This window comes from Heteronotia binoei, chromosome 13, assembly GCF_032191835.1.
Source record: "Heteronotia binoei isolate CCM8104 ecotype False Entrance Well chromosome 13, APGP_CSIRO_Hbin_v1, whole genome shotgun sequence".
NCBI lineage: Eukaryota > Metazoa > Chordata > Lepidosauria > Squamata > Gekkonidae > Heteronotia > Heteronotia binoei.
In genome coordinates this window covers 32,489,743-32,512,538 of record NC_083235.1, presented here as the reverse complement: position 1 = coordinate 32,512,538, position 22,796 = coordinate 32,489,743, and the positions used below count along the sequence as shown (strand labels likewise).

The 22,796-nt window shown below is 47.8% G+C and overlaps 1 protein-coding gene across 1 annotated transcript in view; it reads left to right on the top strand.

The window, feature by feature from the left end:
* Positions 1-17,387, top strand: part of AVIL (advillin) — a 52,733-nt gene extending 35,346 nt beyond the window's left edge. Inside the window, exons 13-20 of the mRNA XM_060252875.1 lie at positions 2,630-2,788; positions 4,666-4,845; positions 9,742-9,887; positions 10,024-10,168; positions 11,597-11,785; positions 12,388-12,456; positions 15,587-15,712; positions 17,249-17,387. Coding sequence (XP_060108858.1) covers positions 2,630-2,788; positions 4,666-4,845; positions 9,742-9,887; positions 10,024-10,168; positions 11,597-11,785; positions 12,388-12,456; positions 15,587-15,712; positions 17,249-17,362 — 1,128 coding nt within the window. The 3' untranslated portion in view covers positions 17,363-17,387. The remainder of the gene's footprint in view (positions 1-2,629; positions 2,789-4,665; positions 4,846-9,741; positions 9,888-10,023; positions 10,169-11,596; positions 11,786-12,387; positions 12,457-15,586; positions 15,713-17,248) is intronic.
* The last annotated feature ends 5,409 nt before the right edge of the window (positions 17,388-22,796 follow it).

The window sequence follows — 22,796 nt, the reverse complement described above, 5'->3', positions numbered from 1 at the left end:
CCTACTGCATTGACTGAATTTTTTGGAATTTGCCTTGAGTCTCACTGAGAAAAGCAGGCTCTAAATAAAATAAATCAGTTTTGCTAGTGAGAGGGTGATGCCTTTTCCTCTCAGTTCATGGCCCCTCTCTAAACTAGTGCCCTATTTGGCTTCTGTTTGCCTTTAGAAAAGGCTGGGAAGATCTCAGTCACAGATCGCATTCGCTCAGAGTCTCTCTATAGGCACTGGCCAGGGTGTCAGTTTGCCCGATGGCAAGTGGGCCCCTGATGAAGTGAGCCCCCTTAAACATAGACGATATGTTAAAAATGTTAATGTCCTTTAAGTAGCTTGAAAATATAACAGAAGTTCCAATATCATTACTGTAATGCAACTAAAATTTACATTGTTTAGGTTTGCTAGCCTCCGGTTGGGGCCTGGGGATATCCCACTTTTACAACTGATCTCCAGCTGGCAGAGATCAACTCCCCTGGAGAAAATGCAATCTGTATTTACATCTAATATCTACTGCTTACTGCCAGTAAAATGTACAATATATATAAACTGTAATTACTATATATGTAAGAGCCCCATGGCACAGAGTGGTAAAGCTGCAGTACTGCAGTCCTAAGCTCTGCTCATGACCTGAGTTTGATCCCAGGGAAAGCTGGGTTCAGGTAGCCAACTCAAGTTGACTCAGCCTTCCATCCTTCCGAGGTCGATAAAATGAGTACCCAGCTTGCTGGGGGGGATGTGTAGATGACTGGGGAAGGCAATGGCAAACCACCCCGTAAAAAGTCTGCCATGAAAACGTTGTGAAAGCAATGGAATCGGAAACGACTGGTGCTTGCACAGGGGACTACCTTTATCATATATACACACACACACACACACAGAGACACACACATTTATTTTGCAAAAGTTTTAATTGTACCTTTTCCCAATTACGTATTTTTTGAAAATTTTATTGATTTCTTATAAAAATTAAATGATAGCCTTATAGTTGTGGGTGGGCCCCTTTTGTCTCCTGGCAACCAAGATTTTAGACCCAGTCTGCCACTGTCTATAGGCTAGGCATGGCTGCACAGCATTGAAAGATTTCACAAGAGAAGATGCTACATCCTGGATTTTTGTTGATGTGTTATGGGATGAACAGACCTTGTTTGCCTTGAAACACCTCCTTGCCTTTTCCTGGGTCCATAAAGAATACTACAGTGTGAATCTAAGCAGGGCTTTTTTAAATAGAAAAAGCCCAGCAGGAACTTATTTGCATATTAGGCCACGTCCCTTTTTTTTAGCTGGAGCCCTGGCCAAGCCAGCTGGAACTGTGTTCCTGTGTGTTCCCTGAAACTAAGGCTGTTTTTTTGTTTTGTCTTCAAGTAAACCTGACTTATGGCGACCCTCTGGGGTTTTCCAGTCAAGAGATGTTCAGAGGTGGTTTGCTGTTGCCTGCCTCTTTCCAACCCTGGACTTTCTTAGTGGTCTCCCATCCAAATTCTGACCAGGGCTGACCTACTTAGCTTCCAAGATCTCATGAGATTGAGCTAACCTTCAAGGCAGGGGTGAAGCTATATCTACACCAGTGCTTGATTGTGCTGCAGGGATTTTAAAAAACTGTGCAAAAATGTGCAACTAGACACAAAACTGTGCAGTTCCATATTTGCACAGTTGAAAAATTCAAGTCATGCAAAAGTTATAGCAAGTTAGCTCAACTGTAATGCTCTTTTGCCTGAGTGCTGTCAGATTCTCAGCTCTGAGAATTTCCTCCCACTCTATGACAGCTACCAATTGTCATAGAACATGACTCCGAACAGCAAAGCACATGTGCGAGCACAAGGAAAATGTGCAGGCCCATTTAGGGGCACACAAGACCCACTCCAGTTGCCACTGCACAGTGCCAAGTTTTTGTTTTTCAAACAGCCAACTGCCGTGTTTCTCTTTGTACATGTGCAGCCCAAATGTGCAAAAAAGCAACATAGGAAGGACTTGTGAGTAAGCCTCTTAGGCAGCTGTGTAGCGAACTGATGAGGGAAAGGCCATGTCACATGGCAGTCTGCAGTTCTTCACCAAGGGGTGTATCGCCCTTCTGTTCCACACAGCAAGCTGGAGCCTTCTTCTGTGGTCTCAGGAGATGATTTAAGTAGCAGGATGACCTGTAATCAGTAACAGCAGCTCAAATGAGTCAGGGATTAAGACTGAGACTAGATCTACAGTTGGGATTTATGCAAAATGTTGATCATTATTTTTGGTTAGAATGTTGGGACTAGGATTGGGGCGATCTGACTTCCGGTCCCCTCTCTACCATCCAGTGGAATCTTGAATCGGTCACTCTCTCTTTAGCAACCTAAACTACCACACAAAGGTGTTAGGGTAATGCAGATGACTCTATTCTGAGCTACTTGAATGATGGATCAAATTCAAATTCTGCAAATATATCCACTTCACTTCTCTGCCTAGGAACTCAGATGAGCTTGCATGGCTTTTATCCGCATGTGCCTCACAACAACCTTGTGAGGTAGGTTAGGCCAAGAGAGGGACTGGCCCAAGGTCACCCAGGGAGCTTCGTGACAACCTGGGGGGGTTCAAACGTGAGTCTTTCCAGTCTAAATCCATCAACCAACTTGATCTTCTGATGCTTTTTTGTGTGTCTCAGGGCCGTCATGCTACTGTGGATGAACTTGCAGCATCTGCATACCAGGCAGTGGAGGTGGATCAGCAGCTCCAGGGGGAGCCTGTGCAGGTGCGAGTGAGCATGGGCAAGGAACCGCGCCACTTCTTGGCCATCTTCAAAGGCAAGCTTGTCATCTTTGAGGTACGAAGCAGGAATCGGTGACGTAATGAAGAATCTCAGATGGTTGCTTTTGAATGGTTGCTATGAAGAAAGGTTAAAATGCTTGGGGCTCTTTAGCTTGGAGAAACGTTGACTGAGGTTTACAAGATTATGCTTGGGATAGAGAAGGTAGAGAATGAAGTACTTTTCTCCCTTTCTCACAGTACAAGAACTTTTGGGCACTCAATGAAATTGCTGAGCAGTCAGGTTAAAATGTATAAAAGGAAGTGCTTCTTTATCCAAAGGGTGATTAACACATGGAATTCACTGCCACAGGAAATGGTGGCAGCTACAAGCATAGACAGCTTCAAGAAGGGATTGGATAAATATATGGAGCAGAGGTCCATCAGTGGCTATTAGTCGCAGGGTATAGATAGACTCTCTGTCTGGGGCAGTGATGCTCTGTATTCTTGGTGTTTGGGGGGGCAACAGTGGGATGACTTCTAGTGTCCTGGCCCCACTGATGGACCTCCTGATGGCACCTGGGGGTTTTTTTTGGGGGGGGCACTGTGTGACAGAGTGTTGGACTGGATGGGCCATTGGCCTGATCCAACATGACTTCTCTTATGTTCTTATGCTTGACATGGGAATGTGCATTAGTTTACCCACTCAGAGTACTGTGCTGTATCTGGGTTGTGTCTGCCATCTCAAATAGGCAAGCATCTTGGAGAGACTGATTTTTCTGAGCTCACAGAAAGTCAGTAGCTGAACCCCAGACTGGAAACCCGGAGTGCAGCATAACCAGAAGCTCCAAGCTAGTAGGAAGCTGTTACTAATGTCACAGTTTAAAAAAATGAGAACATAAGAAGCGCTCTGCTGGATCAGACCAATGGTCTAGCTAGTCCAGCAGACTGTTTCAAAGAGCGGCCAGTTATTTCCCCTGGAGGGCCAAATAAACAGGACATAGAGGCCAAGACGTTCCCCTGCTGCCTCCCAGCACTGGTATTCAAAGGTTTGCAGACTCAGTCGATGGAAGCTCTCTTCAGTCACCATGGCTAGCAACCACTGATGGATGTCTCCTTCTTGAATCTCTTATGGAGAGCCAGTTTGGTGTAGTGGTTAAGTGTGCGGACTCTTATCTGGGAGAACCGGGTTTGATTCCCCACTCCTGCACTTGCACCTGCTAGCATGGCCTTGGGTCAGCCATAGCTCTGGCAGAGGTTGTCCTTGAAAGGGCAGCTGCTGTGAGAGCCCTCTCCAGCCTCACCCACCTCACAGGGTGTCTGTTGTGGGGGAGGAAGGTAAAGGAGATTGTGAGCCGCTCTGAGACTCTTCGGAGTGGAGGGCGGGATACAAATCCAATATCATCATCATCTTATGAGCTGGCATTCAGAAAGTCCCTGGTTCAAATGTTACTTCTACTACAAGCTGAATAGGTTTCTTTAGGTGAGCCAGCCTTATTGCCCCTCCCCATCATATAATATTGGTCTACCATGCAGCACTATTGTAAAGATTGGAAGAGAATGGCTTGGATCCTGCCCCAAACCTCTGTTGATGGAAGGATTTCCATCAATGCAGGGCAACTTCTCTGCCTCTTCCTCCTGAAAAAGCCCAAAATGCACCCTGAAATGCTGCTCCAGGAACAATGGGAGAAGGAAGTCAGAAGTCTGCCTTTTGGAGGATCAGCAGGATCCAACCACAGGCATGTGAAATGCTGAGAAGCACTAACAGCTAAGTATTATTTGAAAATATTTGCTTGAGAGTCCAGAGAGAGAGAGAGAGAGTTTTCCAGTCTTCACACAATTTTTTCCTCTTGATTCTTTTCTTGCACAGATGCATTGTGTGAAACTTCACCCGCCATTCGGACTATTTCTCTAGCCGCGCCGGATTGTTCCACTCTCCTGTGATTTCCTTTGCAGGGTGGGACATCCAGGAAAGGTAGCAGTGAACAAGAAGCACCGGTGAGGCTCTTCCAGAGCCATGGAACCGACAGCTCCAACATGAGAGCAGTGGAAGTTCCAGCTTCTGCCGCATCCCTCAATTCCAATGATGTCTTCTTGCTGAAGACGCAGACAGAGCACTACCTGTGGTATGGCAAGGTGAGCCCAGGAAATGTGGCCCAGAGGTAAGGTGAAACCCAGGCACTGGGAGGAGACTGTAAAACACCTCCTTCCACTGGATTTTAATAGGAATTCTATGAACTCTATCGTCATATTTATTTACTTCATTTCTTCCAAGCCTTTCTTCCTAATTGGGACCCAAAGAGGTTTACATCATTCTCCCCTTATCCATTTTATCCCCACAACAACCCTGTGAGGCACATTAGGCTGTGTGTTGTGTGACTGGCCCAAGGTCACCCAGCAGGCTTCCATGGCAGAACGGGGATTCAAACCTGGGTCTCCCAGATCCTAGTTTGACACTCTAACCACTACGCAGCACACAGGCTCTTGCCACTTTTCTTTGCTATTTTGAAATGAGGACTGACACTTCTCCCCTCAGGAAGCCCAAATTGTACCCTGAAGTCTTTAATGTTCACAGATGTGGAAGATGCCCTGACTACACATGATGCTGCCTGATACTGAATTGTATTTTCCAGGGCTGTTTTTGTAGGAAAAGCCCAACAGGAACTCATTTGCATATTAGGCCACACCCCCTGATGCCAAGCCAGCCGGAACTGCGTTCTTGTGCATTCCTGCAGAGGTTTTTCACATCACCCACTTACCTGATCATTTTAACTGGCCACAGATCAAACTTGGGACCTTTTCTGAGCCAAGCAGAGCTGAACCACAGCGCCTACTCTGGAAATGTCAAACCAGAGAGGAGAGGAACAGATTTCTATTGTGAAATCCTATATTTGGTCACTTTTTGCCACTTAAAACATTGTAGCTTTAATTTAAAGGGGGGGGGTAACTGTACTTTCCGCTATTTATGGGATGGTGGTGGGTCCTGTCAAGCAGATCTGTGCTGGGAATTCTCCTTTGAAACTCAGGAACATCAGGGCCCAGTGTGGCCAGGCCTGCAGAGGGTATGGAGAGGGGAGATGGTGATTAGGGAAGCCTCCTCCCCACACCATTGCCTTGCTCTGAAATGGCCTCAGGGAGTCACTGTTTGCCCTGATGGGGGAACTTATGTGTACAAGTGACCAACCCTGTACAGAATGATGCCAGGAATAACCCCCCAAACAGAACTTGTTTGACCATGCAGTTAGGTTACCAAAAACGTGGAGCGGGGGGAATCTTCTTCCCTGTGTTTTATTTTTGCTGTCAAGTCACCGCTGACATATGGCAACCCTGTAGACTGGGTTTTCAAAGCAAGAAACATTCAGTGGTGGTTTGCCATTGCCTACCTCTGCATAACTCCCCTAGTATTCCTCAGTGGTCTCCCATCCAAATACTAACCAGGGTTAACCTTGCTTGGATTCCAAGATCAGGTGAAATTAGGCTAGCCTGAGTTATCCAGGTCAGGGCCTGCCCCTTTAACAGACTTGTAATATTGCAAAACAGGCAAGAGAAGCTTCTCACTGCATGCAGCTAAATAATGCCTTATTATGTCTCTATGTAAGGGGGCAGGACATTTTTTTTATCTGCTTGGAATACCGTTAAGGAGTTACCTGAACAGAGAGAGGACACTGTGTTCCAGACACCACCTTCACTGTCTGTGTCCCTTTTTGGAAACAGTGAGCCAGGGGAAGAAATAATATTTTTGTACTTCTGACTTCAGCTCTAAATATGTGTAGTAGCCCCATGGTGCAGAGTGGTAAGCTGCAGTACTGCAGTCCAAGCTCTACTCATGACCTGAGTTCGATCCCGGCAGAAGCTGGGTTCAGGTAGCCGGTTCAAGGTTGACTCAGCCTTCCATCCTTCTGAGGTTGGTAAAATGAGGATCCACCTTGCTGGGGGTAAAGCGTAGGATGTTTTTACACTGGCAGTTTGCGACTCTCTATCACCGCATTAGAAACTCACCTTTTACATTACCTAACGTTCTCACAACTGTTTTGCATCACTGCTGCCCGAAGCATCTACATTTGTTTCAGTGAGATGAGTTTCTGAGCTGCTCCTGCAACGTTTTTCTCCACACTAGTTTTGATCTGGTCATTTCTCCACAGGCATTTCAAACTTATATTGTAGAAGTTTTCATGTGTTTTAACAGACTTCTCCAAAAGCCACCACAAGGTGCAGTAATTTGCATGAGAACTGACAGCACTTGAAATTTTTACATATCATTGCTTGCCTCATCTAGTAATTTAAATTTGTATTGTTTTTGCAGTGTTGACACAATTTCCAAGCAATTGTATACATTTAACTAAGCACTGTTATTCCAGCTGCCCTGATCAGAGACACCCCCCCCCAATTGAACCGCTTAAATGTAAAAGGAAAATAATTAAAGCAGAACAGAGGCAGGTAGGGTGGCCAGACCGTCCCGGGCACCCGAGAATGTCCCGGTTCTAGCCCCCTATTCCCGCCTCCCGGGCTGGCTATACCGGGACCATTAGAGGTCCCAGTTTAGCCAGCCCCGGAGGCGGTGGGCCGCGGGCGCCGGCGGGGAAGGCGGTGAGTGAGGGAGGGAGCACCCCTGCGCACGCGCAGGGACGCTCCCTCCCTCACTCGCCGCCTTCCCCGCCCGCGCGCGGGGCCCGGCGGCGGTGGCGGAGGCCTCTGGAGGGCCTCCAGCAACCAGCGGAGGCCGCGGAGGCGCCGGCGCTGGTCCCGGGAGGCCCTCCAGAGACTCTGGAGGGCCTCCGGCGACCAGCGCCGACCAGCGAAGGCCTCTCCGCGGCCTCCGCTGGTCGCTAGAGGCCCTCCAGAGACTCTGGAGGGCCTCCAGCGACCAGCGGAGGCCGCGGAGAGGCTGCGGAGGCGCCAGCGCTGGTCCCGGGAGGCCCTCCAGAGACTCTGGAGGGCCTCCGGCGACCAGCGCCGACCAGCGGAGGCCGCGGAGAGGCCGGCGCTGGTCCCTGGAGGCCCTCCAGAGACCAGCGCCGGCCTCTCCGCCGCCTCCCCGGCCTCCGCAGCCGCCGCCAGCCCCGCCAGCAGCACCAGCAGGCCGGAGGAGAGGCCGCCACCCGCCCTGGAACAAGGTAAGTAAGCAGGGAGGGGGGGGCTGCTGGCGGGAGGGGGCAGCCGGCCTTCCTTCCCTCCCTCCCTCCTTTCTTCCCTTCCTCCCTCCTCCCTCCCTTCCTTTCTTCCTTCCCTCCCTCCCTCCTTTCTTCCTTCCCTCCCTCTCTCCTCCTTTCCTTCCTTTCTTCCTTCCCTCCCTTCCTTCCTTCCCTCCTTCCTTCCCTCCTTCCTTCCCTCCTCCCTTCCTTCCCTCCTTCCTCCCTCCGTCCTTCCTTTCTTCCTTCCCTCCTTCCCTTCCTCCCTTCCTTCCTTCCTTCCCTCCTCCCTTCCTTCCCTCCCTCCTTCCTTCCTCCCTCCCTCCTTCCTTTCTTCCTTCCCTCCTTCCCTTCCTCCCTTCCTTTCCTCCTTCCCTCCCTCCCTCCTCCCTTCCTTCCTTCCTTCCCTCCCTCCTTCCTTCCTTCCTTCCCTCCCTCCTCCCTTCCTTTCTTCCTTCCCTCCCTTCCTCCCTTCCTTCCCTCCCTCCCTCCTTCCTTCCTTCCCTCCCTCCCTCCTCCCTTCCTTCCCTCCCTCCTTCCTTCCTCCCTCCCTTCCTTCCCTCCCTCCCTCTGGCCACCCCTGGAGTAGACAATACTGACTTTGGTGGACCCAAGCACTGATTCAGTGTAAGGGAGCTTTGTGTTTGTGACTGGACTAGACAATACTGACTTTCGTGGACCCAAGCACTGATTCAGTGTAAGGGAGCTTTGTGTTTGTGACTGGACTAGACAATACTGACTTTGGTGGACCCAAGCACTGATTCAGTGTAAGGGAGCTTTGTGTTTGTGACTGGACTAGACAATACTGACTTTCGTGGACCCAAGCACTGATTCAGTGTAAGGGAGCTTTGTGTTTGTGTGTTTGTGCAATTTTGTTCTCAGATCCTGTATTTACTTCATCAGTATATGGGATAAGGCACTTTCTCAACGTTGCTGCATAATGCAGCCTATTTATTTTGTCCTGTTTGCTCTGTTGGCTCTATCTGCGCCACCTTCATCACTTTCGGGGTGTGGATCCCCCAGTGGGGTGGTCTCCCGACTCCCTCCGCCAGCTGTTTCTGATAGCCCTGCACCCCCTCTTTCATTTGATATGTGTCCCGTGCGGGTGCCACCCTCCCGCCGGGAGATGCCGCAAAATGAGCCCCCTTGAGGCTTATGGCAGCAGGGCTCGGGGGAAGCGAGCTAGACTGCTGTTCTTTTGAGGGATTATAGAGTGTTTCGAGCCCGTCCCTGTGGCATCGGTCCCATCGTTGTGGGGCCCAGGGGGCCGGCGCAGCGGCACGCTGAAGCAGCCTGTCGGTCACTTCCGGGTTCCTGTCCTGCATCTCGACCTGTGTTATTAGTGACAGGCTGCTTCGGCGTGCCTGTCATTTGGGGGAAATGATGTCACAGGAAGTGATGTCACTTCCTGCTTCCGGCAGGTGGCGCAGGGGAAATGATGTCACAGGAAGTGATGTCACTTCCTGTTTCCGGCAGGTGGTGTGCGTGGGGGGGAATGATGTCATAGGAAGTGATGTCACTTCCTGTCCCCGGCGGTGGCGTGCCGTCACCGGAAGTGACGTCGCCGGAAGTGACGTCACTTCCTGTTTCCGGCGGTGGCGTGACGTCGCCGGAAGTGACGTCACTTCCTGTTTCCGGCGGCGCGCGCACCCCTACCTTCCCCCCCCCCCCAAAAGGTGTCCCTGGCTGGCCTTCAGACATTATGGCCACCCTAGAGGCAGGCAATTTGAAGACTCTAAAACTCTGGATCAAACTGAATGTAAAAACACCCGTAGATGACTGGCAAGGCAATGGCAAGCCATCCCGTTACAAAAAATTAGCAGTGCGTCCCCCACAGGGGGTGGATCTCAATTGGTTAAAAAAAAAAACACCTATTTTTTTACCACTGCGTTTCTCCTGCTAGGGCTCCAGTGGTGATGAACGGGAAATGGCCAAGCAGCTTTCTGCAACATTCTGTGATGGGATTCAAGAAACTGTAGCAGAAGGACAAGAGCCCGCAGAGTTTTGGGAGCTGCTTGGGGGTAAAGCCCCATATGCGAGTAGCAAAAGGTACACCCCATTGGCCTTGGCTAGGAAAGTGCTGGGTTCCACTCAGCAGGTCCATCCTCACATCCTTGTGTGCCTGTGCTTGTGTGGAGGGGAAGACCTCAAATGACTGTCTCCAAAAGCTGTCACTCTTTTGCAGGCTGCATCAGGTAATCCCCGATCACCCCCCTCGGCTCTTCGAATGCTCCAACAAAACAGGACGTTTTATTGTCACCGAGATCACTGGCTTTACCCAAGATGATCTCAGTGAAAGCGATGTTATGTTGCTGGATACATGGGACCAGGTGAGCTGAGCAAGATGTGTGTGCACGTGAAGACTCTGAAATGCTCCTGAATTTTTAAATTTCACTAGTTGTGATGTGAATGAGACCCATCTTTCTGGCTATTTCGCTAGTATTTCACTCCCCACTGGTTCTTAGACATTCAAGCCAGCCTTTAAAATGTCTATATTGTTTGGGGAAAGGAGCATTAGAAGCTTGAAATATCCTTTTTAAAACAGAAACAGGGCTTTTATCAGTTGATTCACAGGTGGAGAAGCCAGGGGTGTGGGAGGATTCCAAAGAGAAAGTAATCTGAGCACTACCAGAGTCCCCAACCCTCAGATTGTGGTTCCAGCTTCTGTTAAGCATTTAGGACTAGTACAAATTGGCCAGTAGAAAGTATTGGCACCGGGGAAAAAATCATTAGATCATTTTGTGGGGGATCTAGTGTCTGGACACAACTTGCTGGTTTTTTTGTCATCAAGACACAGCTGTTTTTATGGCAATCTCCTGGGGTTTTCAAGGCAAGAGCATTCAGAGGTGGTTTTCCATTGCCCACCTCTGCATCATGACCCTTGATAGTCTCCCATGTAAATACTAGCCAAGGTCAACCCTGCTTAGCTGCCAAGATCTGACAAGATGAGTGTAGTGTGGACTCAGCTAGATGGCTTTTTATATGGATGGGCAAAAAGAGATTTAGAAGACTCCTCACATGGACAATATAAAGAGCTGCATTTTCCTTATTAACCACTGGATGTCACCCTCCTTCAAGGGAAAAGCAGCACCAGTCTGTGAGCTATGACAACTCAGCGGTTCTCAGGTTGCCACCTCTGGGTTGAGAAATTCCTGGAGATTTGGGGGTGGAACCTGGGGAGGGTGGGACTTGGGGAGGGTCCTCAGCAGTGATGTGATGCCATAGAGTCTATCCTCCAAAGCAGCCTTTGTCTCTAGGGGAACTAATCTTTGTTTGGAGATTGATTGCAATTCCAGGAGCTCACTAGGTGTCTCCTGTGGGTTGGCAACCCTTGACTGTGAACAGAAAATCAGCATGTCAGTGAATGAATCTTCTTTTAACAAGAGGTCATTCCATCCATTGAGTTTGAACTGATATAGCTCAGAGACAGGCAGGGCCTTTTTTTGTAGAAAAAGCCCAGCAGGAGCTCATTTGCATATTAGGCCACACCCCTGATGGCGCCATTGTTTTGCACAGAACTTTTTGTGGGGAAAGCTGAGCAGGAACTTGCATATAGGGCCACACCCCCTGACACCAAGCCAGCTGGAACTGTGTTCCTGTGCGTTTCTGCTCAAAAAAAGCCCTGGAGACAGGTATACCCTCTCAATGACAACTCGGCTTTCCAATACCTGACTCGTTACCATGTTTCTCCATAGGAGGGGATGAGCCCTGTGCCACTGCTTAAATGGGGAACTCATTGTTTGTTCTTCTCTTTTCAGATCTTCTTATGGATTGGTAAAGAATCCAATCAGGTTGAGAGGAAGGAGGCCTTGCCAACAGCTCAGGAATATCTGAAGACCCACCCCAGTGGCAGGGACATTGATACCCCCATCTTGATAGTGAAGCAAGGTTTCGAGCCCCCCAACTTCACAGGCTGGTTCTTGGCTTGGGACCCATATCGATGGAGCGTAAGTGGAAGACGTGTTCATCTGTGTCGCAAGAATCAGGCTATAAACGGCATGGCAGGATCAAGAGAGATTTCAGCGAGCACAATATGTGTGATTTAACTGGAGGCAGAATACTGCCATGCTCAAATCAAATCAGAAACCTTTGTTAGGCATTTGTTACAAATTGCATATCACACAACATCAAGAAATAATGCAAATGATAATAAAAGTTAACACTACCATATTATTCTTACATTCATCACTCCCCTCCCCGCAGCACTTAGCCGCAGGATTCAGGTACTTAAGAATTTCTACTCCATTTTTCTACCCAGGTGGGAACCAAAGAAGCTGACAGCATCTTTCTCCCATGCTCCATTTAATCCTCACAACAACACCCCTGTGAGATAGGTTAGTTTGAGGGCCTGGCCAAAGGTCATCTGATGAATTTCCATGGGAATTTAAACCTGGGTCTCCTAGTCCAGCATTTTAGCCACTACCCCATTGCAGGGTCTCATGTTCCAGGCGAAAACTTGTGAGCTCAAAATAAAACTCTGTCTTCAGTTCTCTAGTGTTCAATTAGCATAATAATCTCATTGACCACTGAATTGTCATTACCTCCACAGGAAGGAAAGACATATGAACAGCTGAAGAAGGAACTGGGAGATGCTGCCAATGTTGTGCAAATCACAGCGGTGAGTTGGAGGTTTGCCTCCCTGGCTGGAAATGTTTCCATGGCTGAGAAAACAGAAGCTGCCCTTCACCCTGCCAAGCCTAGGTGAAAAGAAGTCACTTCAGAGCCTCCACTCCAAGGGAATCAGAAACCCTGGAATTTTGTCTGCCTTGGTAGCTGGGCACAGAAGACAGGTCTCTGCTGGGCATTCTCCCATAGTAGATGTAGGCAGCTGTACCTCTGGCTTGAGTAGATGTAACTACAATAGTATCCAGTGTGAGGCAAGCAAAGCCGTCCTGCAATGTCCCTTACTCCACTGTTTCTGGAATACTCTTTGCTGCTTGATGGTTGGCTGATTCCCAAATGATGTGCTGTCAAGCACCCACTGCCAAAGTATCACTGCATGATTGACTGCTCTAGCTTTCTGTCCATAAAAATTCCCCTCAATTGTTGGATATCGTGCTCTCTGATATCTTGGAATTCAGCTGGAGTTGCTCATAAAGTTCTTAGTCTTCTGTCCATAGAGACAAGGACTGGTGCTGGAAAGTGCCATCAAGTTGCAGCTGACTTATAGCAACCCTTTAAGGTTTTCAAGGCAAGAGACAAACAAAGGTGGTTCCCCATTGTCTGCCTTTGCTTCCTTCCCACAAAAACAAACTAGGACTCCAGGATCTGATGTGGTCGGTCTAGCCTGGGCTATCCAGGTCACGGCAGTCATAAGGACTAGCAATCTGCTTAATTCTTAAAGTGAAAGCTTACATATTGAAAGGTGTCAAAATTCTGCATCAAAATGAAATCTCCCCAGCTCTCGCTGCAGGCTATTAAAACAAACTTTCCCCGAGTGCCACGTCTGACAGACCCATCTGAGCTCCAGTGTGTGAAGGCTGACATGTTCAGGTTGTCACCCAAGGAAGCTGCTGTGGCTTGATCAGCTGTGTGACAAGCAAAAGCTCAGTCAGTGCAATGTTCATTCATTGCTGTCTCTCTGTTTTGAGGGAAGTTGCTCCTAGGAAAGTTGTGGAAACAAAGGGCAATCTGTGTAATCCTTTTTAGTAGATGACCTGCAACGGCATCTGGATCGGGGCGGCTCGGCGGTACTGATGTTGTTGGACCTATCGGCAGCGTTCGATACGGTCGACCATCGGTTGCTGGCCCGCCGCCTCGCCGACGTGGGGATTCAGGGGCTAGCCTTGCAATGGCTTTCCTCTTTCCTTGAAGGTCAGGGACAGAGGGTCGCTATTGGGGATGAGCTGTCCCGTAGGCACACGCTCGATTGCGGGGTGCCTCAGGGTGCGGTTCTTTCCCCGATGTTATTTAACATCTATATGCGTCCCCTCGCCCAGATTGCCCGAAGGTATGGGCTGGGTTGTCACCAGTATGCTGATGACACCCAGCTTTATCTGCTTATGGACGACCGGCCGGTCTGCGCCTCACAAAATCTGGACCGGGCACTACAGGCTGTGGCTGGGTGGCTCAAGCAGAGCGGGCTGAGGCTAAATCCGGCGAAGATAGAGGTCCTTTGCTTGGGTCGTCGGGGTCTGGGAAGGGAAATACCCCTTCCGGTTTTTGACGGTGCGCCGCTGATTGCGACGCATAGATTCAGGAGCCTGGGGGTACTTCTGGAGCCTTCCTTAACAATGGAGGCCCAGATAGCAGCCACTGCCAAGTCCGCATTTTTCTATCTTAGGCGGGCAAGGCAGTTGGCTCCCTTCCTGGAGCGCGACGATATAGCAACGGTGATCCATGCTACGGTCACCTCGAGGTTGGACTACTGCAATGCCCTCTACATGGGGCTGCCCCTGTGCCGAACCCGGAAATTGCAGCTGGTGCAGAACGCCGCTGCCCGGTTGTTATTAGGGCTCCCAAGGTGGGAGCACATTCAGCCGGGACTTCGGGCTCTGCACTGGCTGCCAATATGTTACCGAGTTCGGTACAAGGTGCTGGTTATTACCTTTAAAGCCCTATATGGCCTTGGACCTGCCTACTTGAGGGACTGTCTCTTCCCACACGTTCCCCAGCGAGCACTAAGATCAGGAACCCAAAACCTCCTCGTTGTTCCCGGGCCAAAGGAAGCCCGTTTGAAAGTTACAAGGGATAGGGCCTTCTCCGTAATGGCTCCATCTTGGTGGAACCAGCTGCCGGAAGAGGTAAGGGCCCTGTGGGACCTTACCCAATTCCGCAGGGCCTGTAAGACATCCCTCTTCCGGCTGGCCCACAACTAATCGGCACTGAGCATTGAACACCGAATACTGAACATGGAACACTGAACTTGAAACTGATGAGTGTAGCTTTAGGACCGCTGTATGATTTAATGTTCATGTATATTACAAATGTTTAGATTCTTAACTATAAATTATGAAATGTCAATTTTAATGTTTAATTTTATATTTTATGTTAGTTTTATATGTTGTAAGCCGCCCTGAGCCACCTAGTGGGAAGGGCGGGATATAAATCTTAAAATAAATAAATAAATAAATAAAATATTAGGGCCAACCAAAGTTACAGAAGAAAGTGTGCAAGCTTTCAAGTTTGTCAGAACTCATCAGCCTGGATGTTACAAAATAAAAAAAGAGATGGAGAGGAGGAAGGAATAAAAGATTTTACAGGTCATGATGTTCAAGGCCTGTGTTCCTTTCCTTAATGCTGCTAGGCATAGATATAAAGTGGTGTCATTGGTATCAGATTGTGGCCTGATTTTTGTGAGGAACATAAAATGGCACATCTCCACTGAAATAACAGGCCAACAATTTTCCTTGTAGCTCTCTGACACCAAGTGAGATTCATAGAAGTCTTATAAGGCAAGAGTGAATGAATTACTTGGTTGTCATTATATTAACAATCTGGAGGTAAATCTGAGGTGAAGCATGAGACATAAAGTAAATTGAAAGAAACTGGTGTAGTTTTACCTCAGGTTGTGGGTAAATTCCATATGCATAGTCTCTTGCTAATTGACTAAATTGCTATAATTCTGTCAGGCAAAAAAAATTTAAAAAATAAAAATTGGCAGCCCAAGAGAGACCATTACAAGTAATCAAGTTTTAAAGTTATGGAGGTAAAAATAATAGTTGCAAAGACCATTGGATGTATTCTTTAAGTTAATTGAGCATCTCTCTCATTTTATTTGGTATTTCCCTCCTGTTCTTTCTGTTTAGGATGTACACAATACATCCCTTGGTCCCCAACATTCAAGCAATAGCACCCTCCCAATTTACCCTCTAGAGGTCCTTCTGAACTGCTACGACGAACTACCTGAAGATGTGGACCCTGCAAAGAAAGAGGTGAGCGTCATGATGCATTGCTTGGAAGTGCAACATATCATATTACCAGAGCTGTATTAGACTGTAATGTCACACAGACATGCAGTTCAAAACTGGGCACAGAGTTCAGTAGCTAAGGGCTTCAACAAGTTTCTTGTCCTTAGTGCTACAAGAATGAGCTCCAAAGCATGTGGACAGTACCAAATGACATCTAAACAGGCATAATTCTATATGATAATCCAGCTAAAATCAGGCCTTGGATCTAGGGTGAACTTCCTCCTTTCCCCAAACTCCACTTTCTCCAGGCATAAAACTGCTGCTTCTAAAGTGCTTTTATCAACCTCTAGGAAAAATGGAAGAGTGCTTGTGTTTCCTTCCCCAAAGGGGAAGGCTCAAGGGTGCCTATTTGGAGTGCAAAGAGAAACAGTTAACTCCTCTCTTCCCTATATCTGATGAATACTGAATTCTGAAACTCTGAACTGCATCACTTCATTAGCTTCAAATTATCAAGTTTACCTTCACAAAACAACAATTCTCTGCACATAGAAAACAAGATGTCAGGGTGCTTAAGCCTAGCCTTTTTCCTGGCATGCTAGGTTTCTATGTGCAGGGATTTTATGGCAGGGAGGTATGGAACAGCAATCAGCCATGTGAGCCTTTACACAGTTCAGACTCATCTACTGTTTCTGAGAGTTATTTATTTCGGATATTTCTCTTCTGAATCTTCAGTTTTGCTTGAAGTGGCTGACAATTAAAATAAGTTTTCAATATAAAAACAACAAGCCCAGGGGCATAAGACTACCCAATACAGTCTAGAAGCAGATCATGAAAGTGCTGGAAAGATAAAACTCCTGATTAAAAGCCTGGGTAAAAAGATGGCCTAAAACAGTAAAGTAGGCACCAAATGAATTTCAAGAGGAAGGGCATTCCAAAGGTGAGGTGCCATCACATAGAATGCTCTGTCTCTTGTGCCTAAAAGGCAAGGGCACAGAAAACAGGGCTTGAGAGGCAGATTTTAACTGGTGGCTGAATAGAGTTGCCAGGCCAGCACTGGCATCTGGCAGGAGACTGGGTGGGGGGCATCAGAAAACAGCATTGCACCAATGTGGCAATGCCACTTCCAGTGTAAACCTGAAAGCAAAGTCACCATGTCATCACAATGCTCTAGGATTTTACCATAGGGCTGACAACTGGAGAGACTGGGGAAGGCAGGACTTACCTGAATGGCATCTGTTGCCACTGCAATGTCACTTCTGGCTGTGGTGACGGATGCCATTTCACTCCTCCCATTTTTCTTCTGCCACTCTACGGAGTGGCAAGCAAGGACTGCATGTGATTGGCCAGAGGTTGCTTGCCTATTCTATTGGGTTTATAAATAACGTCTGTTGCAGGGGTGGCCAACGGTAGCTCTCCAGATGTTTTTTGCCTACAACTCCCATCAGCCCCAGCCAGCATGATCTGGAGAGCTACCTGGTCTGTTGGATTGGAGCCCCACATTCTGTTCTCTGCTCTGGGCCCATCTTTCCCTTACTCATCTGTGCCTTTCTCTACTACCAGAATTTTCTCTCGGAAGAAGACTTTGTGAGAGTCTTTGGAATGAACAGGGACGATTTTGCTGCTCTCCCAACCTGGAAACAGCTCCACCTGAAGAAAGAAAGAGGGCTTTTCTGAGAGTGAAAAGTGATGGGTTCTGAAGATGGAGCCAGGCTTAGATCCATTCAGCTTGGAACAGACGCTCGTGTCCAGAAGCAGCTTAACCTAAGATGGGAGCTACATTTTTGCTTTCAACAATATATCACAGTTGTGCCTAATTATGCTTTGAACGTCGCCCAGTCCTCTGCTTTGAGGCTGCTGTTGTCCCAAATAAAGGGGGAAGGAGGAATATGTTACCTTCCAAGGTTGGTATTGCTGGGAAAACCAGCCAGGAAGGAATAGACTGAAGCTCAGAAATAGGGTTGCCAACTTCCAAGTAGGACTTGGAGTTCTCCTGGAATTATATCCGATCTCTAAACTACAGAGATCAGTTCCCCTGGAGAAAATGGCTGAGAGTGGCTCTATGGTATTATACCCCATTGAGGTCTCTCCTCAGGATCTGCCTCCCCAGATCTTCAGAATTTCCCAACCTGGAGTTGGCAAACCTATTTAGAAGATCTATTGGCAACACTTCGTTCTGAGCAAAGGCCTCTTCCCTACAAACAAGTGACCACTCAAAGACTGCTAGAAATCAAAAGCACACGAAGGCCACATGTGGCTGTTTGTTTTCCGTAAACTGGGCCTAAGTTTATGTATTACAAACCATAAAACTGGCATCAATGTCAGCAATAGCTTACTGCTTCCTATCTGTGGCCAAGCCCCAAGAGACATTGAAGGGCTTACTGTATATGTTCCAGCGTCTGATTTCCAGTGTAAACAAGGATAACTGGAAGAATGGTTTATTATGTTGGCTATTTTTTTTTTTAAATGAAGAGAGGGTGCCTTATACATTTTCTAAAGAGAAAAATTACTGCTGCTCCTTTGGATCCACAGGAGGGTAATCATTTGGATATCTCTAAACAGAATAAAAAGTAAGAATCACAGCCAGTTTTTCTGTGTTCGACTCTTGTGGTCAGCTGTGTGTTCGGAAATACCTGGAGATCTGGAGGTGGAGTGTGAGGAGGGCGGGGTTTGGGGAAGAGACTTACTTCAGTGAGGTATAATGCCATAGGGTACACCTTCCAAAGCAGCCATTTTCTCCAGGTGAGTTGATCTGTGCCACCTGGAGATCAGTAGTAATAGCATATCTCCAGCCAGTACCTGGAGGTTAGTAACAACTGAAATAAACCACTGCGTTACTTATATATTGCAAATAATTGCTCCACAAATATTTCTTATATCCTATTCATGTAGTCTTCACCAAAATTCTTACAAATGTCCATGAATACAGCACAACTCAAAATACAAATTAATTTCCAATTGCTGTAAACTGAAGAGACATAACATGTCATGTGAGCTTTTGCCTTAAGCACGGGTTCCAGAACATAAGAAAAGCAGCCAGTAGAAGGGTGAATGAAACACGGACTGAACCTAAGATCCGTGTCACCGCACCTGTTGGATTTAGGATTGCTACCCAAGCAAGCAGTAGCACATTTATTGGTACTGCACACATCTATCAACGAAAGGATGCAGACAGTGGACTTTGGTACCAATTGGAAATTAATTTGTATTTTGAGTTGTGCTGTATTCATGGACATTTGTAAGAATTTGTGAAGAATACATGAATAGGATATAAGAAATATCTGTGGAGCAATTATTTGCAATATATAAGTAACACAGTGGTTTATTTCAGTTGTTGCTAATCAGTACACTGTGGTTTCCGGTTTTGCCAAGTACCTGGAGGTTGGCAATCCAACTTCTTGTTGAAAGTGGGTGACACCTTTTTAACAAAAGAGCTTCCTGCGGGGTTCTAAGTGGGGTGAAAGCATCTCTTAATGCTTCTTAAAAGAACTCCTTCCCCTCTTCCCATAGTAGAAAAAAGCCAGGCACTAGCTACCCCTAGTACACAGGGAATCCGAATTTTTTTTCCCCGTGTACTTCCGAATCCGTGTAATTCCGAATTTTTTTTTTTGCACATCCCTACTCTGCACTACAAATCTCAAACTAGATCAGATTCCAATAGACCCATAATCATTTGCAATGCTATAAATGGATGAAGGAAGCTAATTCACATCAGGATATTGCACATGGAAGTAGGAAAGGGATGTGGAGCCAGAAAAAAGCGCAAAATGCCTGACCCCCTGCTCCTGCTCGCAAAAGTGACGTAGGAGGGAAACTGGAAGCTTCTCCCACGCAGTGCCAAGTGGTTGAGTGCTGCTTAAGATGAGTTCCCCCGATGCATCTCTGACTGCATCTGTGACCCAGCCCAAGTTGAATGCACTGTGTATTTTGGCCATAACACAACAGCAACCAAGTGTTCCCTCTTGCTGTTTAAACAATTAATCCAGCTTCAAAGAAAAGAGGAATGAACCAAGAACATGCAGGAAAAGTGCCAGTCATCTTATCTGGGGCAGTCTCTTGCTCCATATCTCAAAGGGCTGTGGTTTATGACACACCAAATTCTGAATTATCCAGAAGAGCCATTACCTCATTGCTGGAGCATTTCCAGGGAAAGCATTGCTTCTGCCATACCTAATTAACCAAGAATATCCTCCACAAGCCTTTTCACCAGAAGCAACCCGAGAACAGCTCCCTTGAGGCTTGCTAAATTGTTGTAATGTATGGCAAACCTTTAAAAAACACCCACAAACAAAGAAGGCAGTGGGCACGCCTGGATTCTGTAGAACTTGTTCAAATATAACATTATGCAGAGCCTCCACATTATTTTTTTTTAAAAAAAACTTTTAAAGGGCTTTAAGTACAAACTCAAAAGCATGCAAGTTTTCACAGTTTATAAAGATCATGGAATTTAGATTATCCCAGAACATGGACATTGCAAGCCCTAGCAATTCTTTAGCTGTTGCTGCAGCCGGCGGGGCATTGGCTAGCAGCTGTAGAGTGCAGACTGATGAGTACAGGATGCTCAAATACAGAAGACACAGCCTGGGATGCAAGGAAGCAATAGGAATGCCATTGGAGAAAGAGACATGTAATGTGATAGCAGGAAGCTAAATGTACTCTGCAACTACGGCTTCAGGAATCAGCTTTTAAGACATGCTGCAAAAGAGATTAACTCCTGTTCAGTTTCCAGCAGCATAGAGGCAGGAACTTTGCTCCTTCTCCAAGACAGAATCAAGTACTTCACACAAGACCAGAGAATAGGACACAATATTCTGCTTAGCATGGGAGAGGGGACATGGTTTGTGTCTAGCTCATGAGCCACAAAATTTAGCCTTGGGCATAATTGGAGAGATGCAAGTAGCTTAATTTCTGCAAAGGAGAAACAAAAAATGTTTGTAGTTCTCACGGTTAAAAGTTTTAGAAGGCATGCAGTGATTACTCAAATTGTGGGGTGGATTCTAACCAGAAAATGGGAAGGGAGACTACTCACTTGAAAAGAAAGTAGGAAAAACTTAAGGTAATAGAAAACAAGAGATGGATTGACTCAAGACCCTGAACAAGGCTGCTAATGATGGGAAGGGACATTTAGGAAGTCATTAATTCATAAATTGGAAAAAACTTGATGGCACATTAAATACACAAAAGCCATACACACAAACCTCTCCTAGCTCGATATAGCATCGGTGGGGCAGTTAACCGACAACCCGAAGTACAACCATGGGGTAAAATAGGTTGCAGCAGGCAGGAGCATGGGGGAAACAGAATTCCCACTCGTACAACCCAAAGAGGATCCACCCTGCAGATCAGAGGTTTGCCAGGAGGATCCTGTAGCCACCAGTGTTCCCTCTAAGCTGAATTAGTGTGAGCTAGCTCACAGATTTTTAGCTTCCAGCTCACACATTTTTGTCTTAGCTCAGGAAAAATGACCCCAGAGCAAACTAGTTTATGCAGTAGCTCACAACTTAATGCCCACCACTCACAAAGAATTTTTGCTCACAAGACTCTGCAGCTTAGAAGGAACGCTGGTAGCCATCAAGGACTTTCTCCATCCAGTTACCACATTGTTTACATTTACTTTGTTCATATCCTACTTCTCTTCCTAAGGGGGACCAAAAATTCTCCACTTATCCAATGTATGCTCACAACAGCCCTGTGCAATAGGTTGCCCTGAGAGTGTTTTAGGGCTGAGTGGGGAGTTGAGACCCTAGTCCGAGCCGGCCTGACGCCCTGGGGCACCCTAGGCAAACTTACTGCCTGGCGCCCCCCCACCAAAGTGCGGCTCTGTGCCTCCCCCCTCCCTGCTGCGCCTCCCCCCCCTCCCTCCCTTCCCCACGTGTCAATTGCAAGCCAGAATAGGCTCTAATGCTACGTTCCGGTGATCTAAAGCCCCCCTCCCCCCCCCGCCAGCGATGACTTACTTGTCGGGTAAAACCACGCTGTGGGGCCTCGCTTACACTCTGTCCAGACCGGCGTCCTGAAAGGGCAGCCTCGCTGTCTCCTTTCCTCCTCACTTCTAGATGGGAGGAGTCAGTGACAGCAAGGCCGCCCTTTCAGGATGCTGTCCGGACAGAGTGCAAGCGAGGCCCCCTGGCGTGGTTTCACCCGCCGAGCGAGTCATTGCCGGGGGGGGGGCGGGGGCTTTAGATCACCAGAACGTGGCATTAGAGCCGGTTCCGTCATTGCAATTGACACGTGGGGAAGGGAAGGAGAAGGTGCGGCGGGGAAGGGGGGAGGCATGGCAGGGAGGCGAAGGGAAGGGAGGGGCGACGGGGGCAGGTGAGGAGGCAGGCAAACTAGGTGCTTGCCTGGGGCACTGGGAGGGGGTGGGGAGCCGAATTTTCCACCCCCAACCTCCTGGTGCCCTAGGCAACCCCCTAGTTTGCTTAGGGGGAGAGCCAGCCCTGCCTAGTCCAACACTGTAACCACCCCAGCTCCAAGGCCGATCTCTGGAAGCACACCACGCCTCTTTGATCTTGACAGCTGAAGTGCTGCAATGAAGAGAGGGCAGCAGAGAAGCTCTCCAGCCCTGGAACACAATAGCTTGAAAATACAGAATTGCATTAGATTCTCTCCCTATTGTTTGCTTGTGCTGTCTGGGGAGCAGCTGCAGCAACGAAGGAGCCCTTTTAAATGGCAACACAGGAACAGAATGCTAGACTGGCAGGGCAGTACTCTCCATTGCTGGTGGCAGCAGTTACTTAGTTTGTTTCTGGCCCCCCTGAGGAGTAAGGGGAAGAAGTGGCCTCGCCAAGCAGAGACTTGGGATGGTTATGGAGTTTTGTCAGCATCCAGGGGGCAATTCTTATCTGGGAGAATTGGGTTGGATTCCCCACTCCTTCACATGCAGCTGCTGGAATGGCCTTGGGTTAGCCATAGCTCTCGCAGAGGTTGTCCTTGAAAGGGCAACTTCTGTGAGAACTCTTTCAGCCCCACCTACCGCACAGGGTATCTGTTGTGGGGGAGGAAGATCAAGGAGATTGTGAGCTGCTCTGAGACTCAGAGTGGAGGGCGGGATATAATCCAATATCTTCTTCGTCAGTTTTCATACTCCATGTAGCAAGATCCATGCACA